The sequence below is a fragment of the Dothidotthia symphoricarpi genome (assembly GCF_010015815.1).
Source record: "Dothidotthia symphoricarpi CBS 119687 unplaced genomic scaffold P153scaffold_5, whole genome shotgun sequence".
In the NCBI taxonomy this organism is placed as follows: domain Eukaryota; kingdom Fungi; phylum Ascomycota; class Dothideomycetes; order Pleosporales; family Dothidotthiaceae; genus Dothidotthia; species Dothidotthia symphoricarpi.
In genome coordinates this window covers 809564-825966 of record NW_022985012.1, presented here as the reverse complement: position 1 = coordinate 825966, position 16403 = coordinate 809564, and the positions used below count along the sequence as shown (strand labels likewise).

At 49.5% G+C, this 16403-nt stretch overlaps 6 protein-coding genes across 6 annotated transcripts; 4 read left to right on the top strand and 2 right to left on the bottom strand.

The window, feature by feature from the left end:
• Nucleotides 1–170: 170 nt before the first annotated feature.
• P153DRAFT_285219 (uncharacterized protein) lies at nt 171–2354 on the top strand (the record flags this gene model as incomplete). The annotated part of the gene is made up of 2 exons (XM_033663385.1): nt 171–266; nt 330–2354. 2 exons carry the CDS (start codon nt 171–173, stop codon nt 2352–2354), a joined length of 2121 nt encoding a protein of 706 aa, XP_033526532.1.
• A 906-nt stretch (nt 2355–3260) lies between these two features.
• Nucleotides 3261–3658, top strand: P153DRAFT_185074 (uncharacterized protein). The gene has a single exon (XM_033662399.1). The coding sequence runs from the start codon at nt 3353–3355 to the stop codon at nt 3596–3598; it is 246 nt and encodes an 81-aa protein (XP_033526531.1). The 5' UTR covers nt 3261–3352; the 3' UTR covers nt 3599–3658.
• On the bottom strand, nt 3658–4806 carry P153DRAFT_185068 (uncharacterized protein). The gene is made up of 3 exons (XM_033662398.1): nt 4754–4806; nt 4019–4697; nt 3658–3970 (listed from the first exon to the last, which is right to left on the bottom strand). Exons 2-3 carry the CDS (start codon nt 4567–4569, stop codon nt 3718–3720), a joined length of 804 nt encoding a protein of 267 aa, XP_033526530.1. The 5' UTR covers nt 4570–4697; nt 4754–4806; the 3' UTR covers nt 3658–3717.
• P153DRAFT_185076 (uncharacterized protein) lies at nt 4801–5694 on the top strand. Its single transcript, XM_033662400.1, has one exon. The coding sequence runs from the start codon at nt 5032–5034 to the stop codon at nt 5479–5481; it is 450 nt and encodes a 149-aa protein (XP_033526529.1). The 5' UTR covers nt 4801–5031; the 3' UTR covers nt 5482–5694.
• Nucleotides 5695–7497: 1803 nt separating this feature from the next.
• Nucleotides 7498–9270, bottom strand: P153DRAFT_285805 (MFS general substrate transporter; the record flags this gene model as incomplete). Its single annotated transcript, XM_033663423.1, has 3 exons — nt 7498–7679; nt 7733–8809; nt 8859–9270. The coding sequence occupies 3 exons, from the start codon at nt 9268–9270 to the stop codon at nt 7498–7500; spliced, it is 1671 nt and encodes a 556-aa protein (XP_033526528.1).
• A 2011-nt stretch (nt 9271–11281) lies between these two features.
• On the top strand, nt 11282–16308 carry P153DRAFT_373941 (uncharacterized protein; the record flags this gene model as incomplete). Its single annotated transcript, XM_033669488.1, has 6 exons — nt 11282–11369; nt 11422–11677; nt 11736–12018; nt 13561–13661; nt 13878–14176; nt 14222–16308. 6 exons carry the CDS (start codon nt 11282–11284, stop codon nt 16306–16308), a joined length of 3114 nt encoding a protein of 1037 aa, XP_033526527.1.
• Nucleotides 16309–16403: the final 95 nt, after the last annotated feature.

Below are 16403 nucleotides of genomic sequence, written 5' to 3'. Positions count from 1 at the left end.
TTTTATCAGCTGCTATCAGTGCGTCCGCTGATACGCGACGGTCTCTATCGGCTGTCTCACTGTGCATTTAGAAGCGAGCCTCCGCATTATTCGTTGGTAACAAGTTCCAACGATTCGCACCTCTTTGTTGTCTGATCATTCCAGAAATCGCCCCCTCTTTGCAGATAGACATGCCCGCATTGGCTCATGAAAAGGCTACAGCAAGAGACCTCAGGGCAAAGAAGACAAAATCCAGGAACGGGTGCGGTCGATGCAAGCTTAAAAGGGTAAGGCCCGGTTATTCGCCTCCACTTTGTGGACGTTCCGACATCCTACTGACTACAACAAAGCTCAAATGCGACGAAACTGCACCATCTTGCCTGCAGTGCAAAAAGAGAAATGCCACCTGTCCCGGCTACGAGAAGACCCTCAAATGGTCCACCAAATATGAAGTCCTCCAACCGATGAATTTCAACGGCTCTCCACCCAAGCCAAGGTCGACAGTAAATACCACTGCGATAAGCTCCAAGATCACCGAGTCTGTACTGTCTCCAAGTGTTGCAAACGGAATCGAAGCCTTAGCTGCTGTACTTCCCGCTAGCAAGAAGGACACAGCGCCTGGAGAGAGAGACACTCCCGGGCAAACAACGCCGCTACTTCAATCTCCACCGGCTTTGGAGGATCCCCCTTTCGTTCATGAGTCTTCACCTGATGATGATGATTTCACACAGTACGTTGATCCGTTCCTTGGAGAGGACGTCATAGACCCCAGTTTGCTGGACGGCCTTGTCGATGCGATTTCCCTTCCTCATGATGACGGCAGCTTTGATCCATTCGATGGGCTTGACCTAGACCCTGGGCCTTATGAAGATCATGAAATGGACATGCGAGACCTCTCGTACAGCCAAAATGTGTTTTCTTCTTCTTCATCTTCCTGCTCAGCTTTAGCTATCCGAACCCCCAATCGAGATTCCAGCTCGAGGCTCTCACGCTCACTACTTCTCGACTTTTATCGCCTCCCAAGCCCTTCACCGAACCCTTCGTCACCGGATGACGTTGAATCACTTCTCATACAACATTACTTCAAAGACGTTTGTGCTGTTTTTTCTTCGTTCGATTCTGTTCTCAACCCCTTCAGGACCACTATCAGCCGGGTCTATAAGGAGTCTCCTTCGATCAACTATGCGATCCAGTCCATGGCCGCAGCTCATTTGGCCAACACATTTCCTAACACTGCAACCATTGGTAGGGAGCTACAGCGTAAGGCCCATGACGCTTTGCAGGAAGAGCTTCCACTTGTCCAAAGTGGCCTTGGAAACAGCACCAAAACGTTTCTTAGCATCATGCTACTTGGTCTCACTACTTGCTGGCACGATAGTAGCGACCTGGGTACAGAATACCTCTCCACTGCTCGGAGTTTGATTCTCCCAAAGCTTCTTAGCAGATCTGAAGACGACGAAGTCCAACGAGAGGCGCAGTTCTTTGAAGAGTCCCTGATCCATTGGGAGATGCTTATGGGGTTTGTAACAGAGGATGCGACTAGCTTTTCCCCGCCTTCTGGACTGCGACCTCGGGTGGTCTCTAAACAAAGTACACCTGCGGCTAGGTGTCCAGGCGGAAAAATTGTACCACACCCCTGGACCGGCATCGTGCCAATGTTTCAGTTCCTACTTGCTGAGGTTGGGCGATTGATACGTAGAGAGCGATTGATGGACAAGGACTCCGCTATGGACTTCAAACGGAGGCAAGAAAACTTCCAGAATGCCATGTCCTTGGAAGAAGACCTTCTAGCTGTGGAGTGTCCATCAGTCGATACAGTCGCCGACACAGGTGACGAGCGCACTCCGAAGCAACACTTCGTTAAAATCGCCGAAGTGTATCGTTGCGCCGGGCTTCTTGAACTCTACCGGGTATTTCCCTCTATTCTGCGCAAACGCTTGGGCACCGACAAGTTCGCTGGGACTGAGGCCGCCGACTTCCAGTTCCCCGTCCCTCGATTTGAGACTCCACATGAGGATACCGATATCAGGTTATGGCTCAACTCGCTCGCCATGCACATCCTTCGACACGTTGAGTCTGTTCCGTCGTCGTCTGGTACGTTCTGTGTTCAGCCACTCCTGCTTATCATAGCGGCATCTGAACTCAAGTTTGTCTCTTCGGTGGACTTCTTTGACGTCCATGCGAACGACTCGGAGATCCTTCGAGCGCGGGAATTTGTTATCCGGCGCTTGCAAGAGTATGCTTTAAGGCTTGCCAACAAGCCGCTTCGCCAGATGATCAAGCTTATAAAAGAGACGTGGCGTCAGTCCGACGAGGGGCATGACGCCTTTTGGATCGATATCATGAACGAGAAAGGATGGCATACTATTATGTGATTCATCGAACCACTACGATATCTCAGCTATTTCGTTTGTTTCTCTTACCCTCGACGGTTATCTAGTTGCGCGCTGCGCACCCTATTGAACCATACGTCTCGCCTATTCAACCTTCGGAATCATATACGACACTCGGCGCACTTCCTTCGGCCTTTTCTCCGTCCTGGCGTTATTCATCCGCGGCGTTTACCATCCGCCTTTTTCCGACCTTTCCAGTTTCTTGGATTCACTTCAAGAGCCGGCCAAATATCTGGTCTTCTAGACTTCCACTGTACGACCACTTCTATGGGTCGGTTCAATTTTTCAATGTACGGCTTCCATCTCCATCTTAATTAGTTCAGCATCCCGGTGATGTTTGATGTGGAGTTCAACCTCCAACGACACCTTAATACGATACCCTCTGCGACACATCCAATTGCGATACAACCATCATCTACCACAGTATCCTAAGACTACACCGGCCCACGAAATCCCACTGGAACAACCTATGGTAAATACCTGCTACGAGATCCAACTACCATGAATTCGATATCCTGGCACAACACTCTCTTTCCATCCCCTGCAGCAACAACCACGGAGATGCCCTAAGCAACAACGACAGAGACAGCCCATAGCGACAATCCGAACGAGTCTCTGAGCAAATCTCCTGGTGTCACTTGGACATGACTCGACTGTGTTTTGCCCGTGTGCGATATACCCTTTTATCAGGGCAGGTAAGAAGGTTGTACATTGTGTTCTCGCCAGTTCACCATTTACGCAGCCTGATGCTCATCTTGACCCGAGCCATGGCCTGCCTGCTTAATCTGTTCGAGACGTTTACTTTCGTTGACAGTATGTAGGAACTGCTTGTGGCGTTTTGACATCTGATGCCCCACTGCTGGCGTTCCTCTCCAAGGGGACTGCGCTGAGTTGAAGTTTGAACATCATGTCGGTAAAACTAACAAGACTTTCTTTTACGTCTAGGAATAGAGGACCCGACTCAATGCGTGAAACCCTTGATGGATGAAATCTCGCAACAAGAGGCGGAACCCGTCACAAGATATCCTGCATGTGCATCTGTACCCTTTTGGCCTCCCTGTTTCTGGATACGGTTAGATTGTTGTTTCGTAGCAAGAAGGCTGTGGTTCTCTCTGACATTTGCACTCCTTGGCTGGACGCATCGAAGACATTCAAACTATGTCCTACTAACGAGGATTGAGTCGTCATCCACACATTTCACACACAGGATTGATGCCACCTATTAAGTGTTATCTAATGTATAGCATTTCATCAAAGTCATGTCTTCATAAGAACGCGAAGCCTGTCACCAAGCCGTGTACAATATATACAGATATAGGATCATGAGAATGCAATACGAATGGAATTACATTACGGGCCAATTCGCCTCATCGTCCTCCTCGTCGTCATATGCAATGAATTCGCGCTTCTCGCATGGCGCTTTAACGACGAAATCGAGGTAGGCTTGGGTCTTCTTCTCAACACCAGGACTGAACATCGAATTGGGATACACACTCGGAGGAAACGCGCACAGCAGTTTCTCGGCGCCCGTTAACCTCAGTCTGCTCTTCGGCTTTTCGGAGATATGGTTATGGTTTGCGTCGTTGCGGCGATTCATCCTGCATTTGTCAATATTGAAACGATGGAAGAAGGAGAGAGCAGCGTACCAGCGCATTCCTAAGTGTACACCCTCAGCTGCGCATGCGAAAATCGCTAGCGCAACGATGACATGTAGTGCCCAGAGTGTGACAAATGAGTCTTGGTACGCGGAAAATGGCTCAGGTTCCGAGTGACAGACTATCCGTTCGTGGGGCCGAGAGGTGGGTCGTGGCTCTTGCTCGTCCTCAAGGTGGGTATTTTGGAATCCGTACCGTGCGGCGAGATCCAGGAGGACGGTTGTACTTATCGGTTGCTGTGCATCGCTAGCAGGACTTGGTTTCGAGTGACCATTTGGGTAAATATAAGAATCGAACAGGCTGGGTTGTGAATGCCTGAAGCTTTCGAGTTCAAGACCAAGATTGCCGCACACATCGGGGACAGATGGGCTTGGCAATGGCTCCGAAGGTGTCCAATGCGCAGATGAAGGCGTGTGCTGCGACAATGGGGCTGTGTCGGACACGATTGTGCAGCGGCAGTGCGCGCGAGTTGGCGCTGCTATTGATGCTGTGGAGAGAAAGAATGTGGAAATGAACAACGATGCTGGCGATATGAGAAGCATTGTGATAGGAGGGTGTTTCCAGTTGCGATTTTGAAATTGGTGATGCGGTATTATATACTTTTGTCAAGAGGAGTTGTTGGGTGCACTGTCGCGGTGGTTCGATTCAAGGGGGAAGGACGAAGCGTAAGCTGTTCGGGACGTCAATGTCAAACCCCACCGACAAAATTTGGGAAGGGAAGCTCACCTGAGTGCTGGTGCCTTGAAAACTGATAACAGGCAGCTATATTCTTTTAAAGAATCGCACGTGCTGCAATTCAGTGCTAGAGCTAAAATCCAAAGCTGACTTTTAAGGCCACCACAATGACACAGGAACACGAGGTTGCCAGATTGAAGAGCAATAGTAGGTTCAAACACACAGACAGGGCACGACTGAAGATCTCAGATGACATCTTGAGCAAACTGGTGCCACCTACCATATGTACTTTGTAACTGCCAATTCCCGCTAAACTGCTCCTATCCACAATGCACCACAGGGAAGATCTCCGCTGCGCCCACGGCCGCCCATTTATGCGGTCGAAGCTAACAATCAATAGCCTAACCCACGTTGGTTCCTTTTACAGCCCTGTGTTCAAAGCCACAAAAACGTGCTGGGTCCAGATCAGCTCCAGTTCAGTTCTAGTGCACGGACTGTCGGGACGCCCGGATCGCAGAGGAGCCCCGCCGATGAGAAATTGGTGTTGTCGTCAAGGCAGCACCCACTCAGCAAACTCCGTGATGCTTGGCCTCTTATCGCTACAGCGCTTTCTCGTATCGTATGCTTGTTCACGCTCGGGAGTTTCCAGAACGGTGCGAGAATTCTCCCACTCAGACGAAGGCGCAGCAAGCTTCAAAATAACCCGGAAAAGAGGACCGGCTAACCAACAAGACCTCGGGCCGTCTGCTAATAATACCTTTCCCTTCCAAAATTTATAAATATAGGTATCACGTAGAGTATCTCTTGTCTGTGCCAAACTTACAATAGAATATGAGGAGATGCGAATGTCACGCACGACTCAGTATCTAACAGAATCCTTCAAGGGTTGAGGTTTTATGAGAGCAAAAGTAGATTGTGTTGTTCCGGGTGCGTCTCATATGTTTCTGCACGCCTTGGCAAAATCCTTAATCGCACCAATCCGCAATGGCAAAGAAACAAAACTCAGTACGAGTTTAAGCTAACTGTGAAACCGTACTCCGTATTTATTAAGCATCAGCGTCGTTGATTTCTACTTGGCCCAGCGCTTTTGCGTGCACCTTGGTTGTAATAAGAAAAGGCATGAAACAGGCGGGCGTTGCAGTATGATAGATAAAGACTGGTGACATCGTGGGGAGGGCACAAGGAGCTGATCTCAAGCAACTCTATTAGCAACAGAGTATTTTCATACCAAAACCGGCGCCGGGTCGTCTTGTCTTGCTCGCGACTCGGCCTTTGCTTGTGATGCTTAATCTCTCAACTGATAAGTATTCGTATCTCGTCTTACTCCAAACCACCTCACGTCGAAGCTGGATTCCTGAACAACGACCTTGCCTCAGCGCCCAAAAGTGCTTGGTAGGCGTATCGCTACGTCGAAACAAGGGATCGAGTTCACAGGTTTCTACATGAACGGCATTAAGTGCTGTCTCCCCACAGCATAACCATCGCATTCGACATCCGAATGTCACGATGTTGCCAGCACAGGTTCTACCTGAACACGAAACCTGTCGTTACATCGTGTTAAGTAGTGCGTTAGAATGACATGTCAATACTGCATATATGGACTCTCCTAATCAGAAAAGTTTCCAGAATACTCTCTAGGTTGGTAAAAATGTCCCGAGGATGATGACCCGTACTGCGCCTCACAACACCAGAGGTCGCAGGAAAGGACTGGAGATCAGGACGTCCACGACCGACAAAGTGATAGTTGTTGTCGTATCAAGTTTAGATTGCCTGTAAAGTTTATTGAGAACATGTGGTCATTTCGGCGTACGTTCGTGGAGGCGTGTCGAATGCGGTGGGCTGTTGTGGAGGTATCGCTTCTCCCGGTGGATCATGATGTTCAGCTTGAATTGTAAATACGACGTTGCATGCACGTTCGCTCACAGCGTCATCCCACATCGTAGAGTCCAGCCAGCGAGTAGGCTTCTCTGCGCACGCACCTGTATTTGACTTTGCTCTTAGCAAGTGCATTGCGACAAGCGACAATTCGTGACCCAAATTCGGCACGAGAGTCAAAAGATGCCGATGAGATGACATCGTCTGCATATAGAGACAACTTCTTGCTGGGGTGAATGACTGACTGCCACAGCTCTTTCTCAAAGATCAAACGAATATTGTATTGATCAGATTTTTACGAAGCAATATCCAGGGTAGCCTAGACGCATGATTCAGCGATCTTTTGGTTAAAATCGGCCGGTTCCTCGTATTGTCCCTGAACGCCTTAATCGGGCCAGCACACATGCAGAATCGCGTGCGAAATGCAGATCTTAGTGCTGTAGCAATGAAAAATGAGGATGATCTGCTCCCGACACATTGATAGACTCAACTTTCGCATGTCGCGCAAACATCGAGATTAGCAGTTGTGGTAGAGGACGGAAATCGGCGGTTCCGTGGAAACTCAGGTATAGTCGGCCAAGTCAGCTTGATGTCAATTTGGAGTGACACAGTTACTCGTTGACATCCAATCGTTCAAGTCTGCATTTGAATACGCTACTACTAGGGTTTTACCGCTTTAGGGTTTCAGCATCTCGACCTCGTCATGTTGAGCTGAGAATTTAGCTCGTAGCATTTAATTATAGATCTGCCTATGTGGAACTCTAAGAATCTGCAACGTAACAAAAGTCAAAGCCTGATTTTAACGATGCATATCAAGTCAAAGCTCTCACAGGAATATGAGTGTATCATCTCTATCTGATCTAAACAGTTCTATGGGTATCCAAATTCACTGACATTATTCCATCATATGAACTTCTCCTCTAGCTTCTTATGTCCATGATCTCACTCGCAAACTTACTCCGAGCCCTAATTCTAGGGCCGTAGAAAACCAATATCCAAGGTACAATGGTTAGGAGCGTACCAATACCACCAAGAAGGCTGCTCGCAGGGCCATATCCAAGATTGTTATACATTTGTGTTGTTATGAGTGGAAATATGCCGCCTAGTATTGATCAGTATTAAGGTAAGTTTGGCTACGAGGGAGAGTAGGCTCACCCAATATGTTTCTGCAGAAAGACTGAGCAGCCAACGCTGAACTGGCATATCTATGGTATGTATCGGCCAGATAATTGAACGTGGATAGATAAATCACAAAGATTCCTGTAGTGGCGATCCCAATAGCGATGGCTGGTACAATCCAGTGGATGCTAGAGGAACTCGTCCACCCAAACATAAACAAGCCGATGGGAAGACAAGCACTTTCGACACACGAAAAATAGAGTCTGCTCTCGGGAGTGCTTGTCAATTTCCCGTGCTTCTTCGCCACCTTCTCTTGGAAGATAGACAACACGGTTGTTAGTAAGCTACTTATGCATATAGCAGCAAAGACAGCGTTCGATTGTTGTAAGGAGAAACCGTGGTTGGCTTGGAAAACAAGAGGAATGGCTGCAAGTGTCAAATAGAGAATGGCCCAAGAGAAACTGACCCACATCGAGAACCAAAAGACCACAGGTTCTGTGAGGAGGAGATGAAAAGGCCGATAGACTGAAATTCCGATCATTCTGCCAATGGAAGTGCGCTCTTCGTCTGATTTGACCTTCCAGCGTATTCGCTGCGAAACATGGACACTGGGGTTATTCGCATCTGGCAAGTTGAAACCATAATATCCTGCCGCTTCACGCGCTTCATACCATGCGTTTAGTGCGCGTGCTTTCCTGGAGAGGAGGACCGATCCTCGTGTCTCCTTGAAAATGACGCAAATGAGCGCAACCATAGAGGCGCAACTTATCGCCTGGATATAAAATATCCAACGCCATGATACATTCTGCGCAACGAAGCCGCTGATCATCGGGCCACAGCCCGTACCAAACAAAGCAGCGCCCGAGAAGAGGGTCATTGGCTTGTTGCGTTCTTCGGCATGGTATATGTCTGCGACTACACCCCCGACCAAGGTGGAGAAGGTGGAACCGCCCACGCCGGCCCAGAAGCGTACGACAAGCATCCCGGCGTAGGACTGCGTGAGACCAGTACAAAGTTGGCATATGACAAACAGGATTCCCGAGGCGATGAAGAGAGGACGACGACCGTTAATTTCTGAGAGGGGGGCAAGAACCATCGGAGCAATCGCAAAGCCTGAATATACCATTAGCGCCTGGAGAAAAGTAGCAATCTATAGTCATACCACATGTAAACATAGTAATTCCGACTAACGCAGCGATGTTACTAATGTTCCACTCTCTGGTCATCTGCCCTACACCTGGACTATACGATCCTGCCGAATACGCAGTGAGAGACGTGATAACGCATGAGACCCATATTGTCCAGTTCTTTCTCTTTTGGGGCCAGTCAAATGGGTTCGTGAACTTGACAAGATTTGGAGGTTCTGGAGGACACTCCTGATTCGGCATCGTTGGGTGTATCGTGGTAGGATGTGGGAGGACATGTTCGAATGTCAGGTAATGCCATACAATCTCTTCCCTCTCTGTACAGTCTTGTGACCCATGTTCGCTACCATCCTGTCCCTTTTCGCTGAACTTGTCCTTCGCAAGGTCGTCATTGTAGGAATTGGGGGTTGCCTCGCCAGAGCACACCATTGGTATAGCCGGGAACGTCTTTATCCCCGAGGTGTTTGTAGCGCGCACAACTCCAGGTTCTGAGGTGTTGGGGAAGTCGACCTCTGCCATGCTGCCATGAAAACTGTGGCGACAAGTTTCCTCTCAACAAAGGTGCTGGCGACAAGGCTGAAAGCCTCTAACAATGGATGATGTGAAGGAGAGGTGATCAGCAACGGTCATGATGTGAGAAATCCAGACTTCGCAGACTAGCTTTAGTACTACGGGAATGATTCACAGCCAAGCCGATTACTAGGCAAGCGAACAAATAGAGGTCGAGCGTCGAGGAAATTTTAGATCGTAATCCGGGGCGTTTGTGGAGCAAGGTTTCCCGCCGGGAATAACTGGGAAATAGCGAATGGCACGATAAAGAGCCGCCGCGCTTCTCTCTTTGGAAACAGGGGTGATGTTGTTTGGTCGATCTGCCGAGCCCACCACCTCGGTAATCGCTTTCTGTAACTGCTTTCTGTAATGGGGAGAGTTCTCGTGTCTGTCTACGTCATGCGAACAAGTTACAGTGAGTCTATAAAGGATGCGGATCACTGTAATGCAAGAGAGCAAAAACAAGTGTCATACATAGTAAGTCTCTAAGCCAACCGACTACAGAAGATACCCCGGCATAAGAATCGGCCTGATATAAGAATTATCTCAGCTTATGCTTCAAAATGCCCACCACCGCCCATTTCGAGTAAAAATAAGCATTCATGCAGCTGCAAAAATATGCCTAGCCCTATGAACACATGATCCTTATAACACGTATAATCTATCATACCTATCTAAGCATGGCTTTACCTATCTAGGTATAGACCTTCACCAGCCTTAGCACACTGGCAGTTTTCAGCCGTTATCATCGGTGATCAAGCTGACAAGAGCGTCCTCCACATAAGCATGAACCCAAGATAAGCATCAAATATTATGCCATATTACTTGATTCTTATACAGGCGTATCTGCTGTAATTCCAATCGGCTGTTTAGCCAATAAGTAGACTTACATGTTCTTGTGGCACCGTGTCGCCCCTATCGCGTTATCAAAGCGTTTTGCCTAATTTGTGTTAAGAGCGGAATACCCCAGATTTAACGCGGGGTCCCTATGTGGGCACTAAGAAATGTATTTCCAGTGTTGTTGGAAAGCCCTACGGTGGTCAGGTTTCAAGCCTTTGCTTTTTGCCAAATGATTGACGCACTAATGACTTCGAATAATGATTAACAATCGTCTGCCATATAAAGTGTACGAAGTTCTGATTATGCAACATATCTGGGTTCGCGTTCGTGGAAATATGTCAGCGTGGTAGTGTCATACGAAATCTTATGGGGAGGACCATGGCGTCGCGACATACGAGGTGAGATGGCGTCAGCACACAAATTTGAAATTTCCACACAGAGGTAGCGATAGATTTTACCTGGGCGATTAGAACATATGGACACAAGATTTCTACATTAACTCTGACATCGGAGAATTCGCCGTATAGCCACCTGACATATCTATAAGAAGAGTCAGACTTGAGAACTTACTGTCGCTCTTAGTCAACTGCTCTTCAAGAGACACGGTAAATGCATCGTCATTGCCCCTCGCCTCTTTCTGGTTTCCACTTGCGACTACGCTGGGCGGGCGGGTACTCCGATACCGCCCCGCAAACGTAGATGCGGATTGGCCTGGCCCACGTGGGCATGGGATCCAGTGTGGCAGAAAAGTTTTGAGGTGAGAATTGCGCAATATGCGCTAGCTGGAACCAGTCGTTGGCATTGTCGTAGGTTGTCGATACTTAAGAAGAGAGGCGCCGTCTTGCCCCTCCTACAACGCGTACTCCCTTTCCCATACAACTCTTGTTTTAAGATACCCGTCACAGACACCCGTTAAAAGACTCATGTAGGTACATTCCTGCTGCAAGGGTAGCAAGATACGCGATATTCAACATTCGCCCCTTGTACCCCACTACCCCTCATGTTTGTCCTGTTTGCACAGCGGAACTGACAAGGTGTAGCAGATATTACAATGACCGAACGCTCTGAGCCTCTCCGTTTGGGCAGCACTGCCCCCAACTTCAAGGCTGAGACTACTCAAGGACCTATCGACTTTCATGGTAAGCTCTGGCGCTTTCTAAGCCTGATTTTTCGTGTGCTTACTGCGAGAAGAGTTCATTGGCGACAAATGGGTCATCCTCTTCTCTCACCCCGAGGACTACACTCCTGTGTGCACCACCGAGCTCGGCGCCTTTGCGAAGCTTGAGCCCGAGTTCACCAGGCGCGGCGCGAAGCTTATCGGTCTCTCGGCGAACACTATTGACAGCCACGATGGCTGGATCAAGGACATCAATGAGATCTCAGGCAGCACCCTTAAATTCCCCATTATTGGCGACAAGGAGAGGAAGGTCGCGTTGGCGTATGACATGTGAGTAGAGAATCTTGCCCAGTCTCCGAAGGGTGATAATTCTAACCTTGGCTTTCAGGATCGATCAACAAGACGCCACCAACGTCGATTCCAAGGGCATTGCCTTCACCATCCGTTCTGTCTTCATCATCGATCCTAAGAAGACGATCCGCCTCATCCTGTCCTACCCGGCGTCGACCGGTCGCAACACCGCCGAGGTGCTGCGCGTGCTCGACTCCCTCCAGACCGGTGACAAGCACAGAATTACCACACCCATCAACTGGGTACCTGGTGACGACGTCATCGTCCATCCAGGCGTGAAGAACGAGGAGGCTAAGACGCTTTTCCCCGAATTCAGAATTGTCAAGCCATACCTCCGATTTACTCCTCTACCTAAGGAGAAGACGACAGCCGCATAAGGAAAATACACAAGGGGTTGATGTGGTGAGGTGGTCGTCGACGCATCCCTGCTGGCTGCCAGATTGCAGTGGAGTGGGACGATTCCAGACATGTTCCTTTTACTCGCTCCGTAGGGCTGAATTGACCTGCTTAATGAAAACCTGAATGATCTACAAAAGTGCACTTTACTTGAGTCTATAGTTGATTAACATGTCCTGTCTTCTGTGCCCAAAAATGCCGGCCACAGTGCAGTCTAAAAGGTCTCTGGACGAACAACGCGACAGCTGGGCCCGTGCGGGAGTTAAGCTGTCCACCGCACAAACGCGCCCCGTCCAATAGATACGCTATGAGAAGTGGTGAAGCCGTCTACCCCTGTAAGCCGTTCCTTAACACGGTTGCTGTTGTCCTTGTGCCCCATTTGACTCCTTTTTTCCTTCTAGAGGAAAAGCAGTGACAGCGGCTAACTTGCCGTTGCCTTGATTACACACCGCGTGCCCCCGCGTCGTCGCCAACCACGAGGCCTCATGGTATATTTGTCACATATGCTGCTCGCTGTCGTTTGAGCGAACTTTCCATACTCGCACCCATCTCTATTGTACAACCAGTCACTCCTTGCTCTTGCAACAATCCCACGAAGCACCAAGCTCCCTAGCCGAGCCGTATCTGGACTGGCTTCCAAGCTCGGCCACTTCACAGTTTGCGCGCCAGTCCACCACATGTTCGGCCGCACTCGTCCTCTCTGCACGCGACTACTGTCCTCCTGGTCGCCTCTTCCCTGCCGACTGCGCGTCTAGTTTTAAAGTAAGACACGAAATTCTTTTTTATCGACAGCATCGCCAAATCCTTCCTTGCTCTGGTGCTGGTCCCAATATCCTCTCTGCACCTCTCTTCAGGTTTTTGACCTTGCTTCTCTTGGTACTTCCAGCTAGTTATGAACTATGGTACATCTTGGCTGTTGCAGGAATCGTTTTGCTCGTCAACGGCCTCTATTCGTGGACGTGACCTCGAGCTGCGGCCTGCAATAGAGATTTGTTGCAATTGGTACTATTTGAGGTAGTTGAAAACTAAGAGACTGTTCACTCGAATATTCCCTTGCAATCCTTGTCGACGTATAGTTTGTCATGCTCAATCCGATATTATACTGACGTTGTCACTGGAATAGGGTGCTATCGTTTATCCAAGTGCTACTCCTTTGGGCGACGTTTCATCCTTCTGGAAAACGCCGAAAGCGTTGGAGCGAGCAGAAACGATCGACATAGCAACGAAACTCCCACGAGTCTGCAAGCTTGCTCTCTCGCTCTTGTTACGGGGCATATTCGGCATATTATCTTGGCCAATCCTATACCTTGCCTCCATAACATTCGATTTATTGAACAAAGTCAAAGCACGCTCTTATCGTTATTGGCTAGCGTAAGGTCCAGGCATGTTGGGATCGTGATACGTGATTGGGTTTTATCGTTCAGAAAGTTTCCGTGTCACCTGTCGAATCCTCATTTGACCTTGAGAGGCCTAGGACTTCAACCTCTTCAATCACCTCCCTGAATCCTGCCAAAATGGCCCGCCAGACGCCAAGCAATAGCCGGACCAACACCATTGACTCGCAGACGTCAGCACCCTCACCGTCGCAACTATATCCGGACACATATCGAAGCGGTAGCGTAAATCACATATCAAGTCGCAATAGTAGCCAAACTAGCTTATATCGACAAGATGCTCAAGACAATGGATTTGAGGAACGGCCGTTGGCATCTTCTACTCGAACATCAGGCCCGGGCGTTTCTCCACCACCTGCAATGACCGCAGGATTGGCGACTCCCACCAGCTCAACATCAGGATTGTCGGGATTAGTTTGCAATGTGCATCAAACAACTGGCCGTGAACCCCATCCGCTGGTGGGTGCTACCACCACGATATTAGGCGACAAGCTTTATGTTTTTGGTGGAAGAAGACTCTCGCGCACGAGACCCCAGCTTACTTCGGATTTGTACGAACTCGATCTTGTTAAGCGACACTGGACAAAAGTCGATGCGAAAGGCGACGTACCGCCGGCACGGTATTTTCACAGTGTATGTGCACTCGGCGACACGAAACTTGTCTGCTATGGTGGTATGTCACCTGCAAGTGCACCAGCAAACCAATCAACAGCGATGTTACAGGGCGCACCAGTGGATGCGCAGCCAGAAGTGGTAGTCATGTCTGATATCCATATATACGATGCGGCAACGCGAACGTGGATGCATGTTCCTACGAATGACGCGCCCCAGGGCCGATATGCTCATTGCGCAACAATACTACCGTCATTTGCTGTGTTCACCTCTACCGCAGCTGCAGTAACAGCTATCAGACATAACCCGTCTTCAACAATTCCAAACCAGGGATCGCTCGGAGTTCAGCTAGACGGTGAGGGCGGTGCAGAAATGGTGGTCGTTGGTGGCCAGGATAGCTCAAACCACTACATCGAACAGACCAGCGTTTTCAACTTGAGGAGCTTGAAATGGACAGCTACGAGTACACTCGGAAGGAGCTGTGGAGCCTATCGAAGTGTGGTTGCGCCGTTAACTAGCATAGAGCCCAACAAGATAGGTGCTGGAACTCGCCAGAGCAGCGAGCCAGGGAGTCCTAACGAGCAAAACTCAAACCCAAAGGGCGAATCATCAATGCTTATATATTCCAACTACAATTTTTTGGACGTCAAGCTCGAGCTCCAAGTAAGACTCCCCGACGGAACGCTTACAGAGAAGCCGATGCAAGGCAACTTTTCACCGCCAGGTCTTCGCTTTCCTAATGGGGGTGTCATTAACAATCACTTCGTTGTGAGTGGCACGTTCTTGACTTCTTCAAAACAGGAATACGCACTTTGGGCACTCGACCTACGAACACTGAGCTGGGGACGAATAGAGGCAGGAGGCAATATTTTTAGTCAAGGAAGCTGGAACAGAGGCGTACTATGGAACCGCAGAAATAGTTTCGTGATTTTGGGCAACCGAAAGCGCAGTCTTGTGGAAGATTACAATCATCGGCGAATCAACTTCTCGAACATTTGCGTTGTCGAACTTGAAGCTTTCGGGCTCTACGACAACCCTCGAAAAGTCACGCCGAGTTCCGGATTCAGGTCCGTCAGTGCACCGCCACTTAACGATCGCCTCGACCTACTCGCAGGAGGGCGCTCCTTGTCCCCAGCAGCGACAGAGCTGGGCCAAATGGTGCTAGGCATGAGAGAGTTGGCGGACATGGACTTCCTCGCGATACACGGCGAACGTATTCCCGTCAATTCGCATCTCATCGCGCGCCGATGGGGCCCATACTTCAACCAGATGCTCCGTGAGAGCGTGCAAAGCGAAGAAAAGGAGAACGCAGATACGGCAACATTACGACCCATGACCGGCGTGCACCCATCTCGAAACTCAAGCATCACTATTACACCCTCCATACGGACGACCTATTCAGCGGCAACGACGTTGACAGCGAACACCTTTGCACCATTCGAGGCTACAGCAACCTCCTCTAACTCCTACTCTTCACTAAGTCCACCCGATCCCTCTACACAATCACCGTCGCAAAGACCCAGGATTTTGTATCTTCCGCACACACACCTCACACTCCAAGCACTCATACACTATCTCTATACGTCCTCCCTCCCACCACAAAACTCATCACTCTGCACTCCACAGATACTCTGCTCTCTTCTCCAACTCGCCAGACCATACCACATCGATGGCCTCCTCGAAGCCATCATCGAACGACTGCACGTCCTTCTCGACAACAGGAATACAGCCGCCATCTTCAACGCCGCCGCCATGGCAGCCGGTGGTGGCTCAGGTGTTGCATTCCTAGGTGTGAATGGCGTCTCGTCCTCGAATGGGGCCTCAAACGGCGAGTTGGATGCAATACTAGGTGCTACGAGCGACAACACCACTATTGCCGATGTGGAACGCAGCCTCGACGCCGGATTGCGCGCGCTGCGCATCAACACTGAGGTAGAAAGACACTACGATGACGAAGTTAGCTCTGCAGTGTCGGAGTCGACATCTGCTTCCGCATCTGATAGTGGGCTTGGAGATGGAAGTGGTATTGAAGAGAGGGAAACCTGGAACGGAGAGATGAGTGCAGTGGTAGGGCTGCAGAAGCGTGGGCTTAGAGGTCTGATGGAGGGACGTAGGATCAGGGAGATGGGAAGAGGGCGGGATATGCCTCGAGATGATGGAGCTATGGGCAATGGTGATGGAGTGGGGTTGGGGCTTCAGGGTGCTTGAGGAGTAGCTTTGTAAGGGTGAAGGAGGGTTATGGAAAACCGACAATTAGATGGCGTGTTGAATTCGCAGCTGCGTTGTGGCGTTCTTGATCTAGT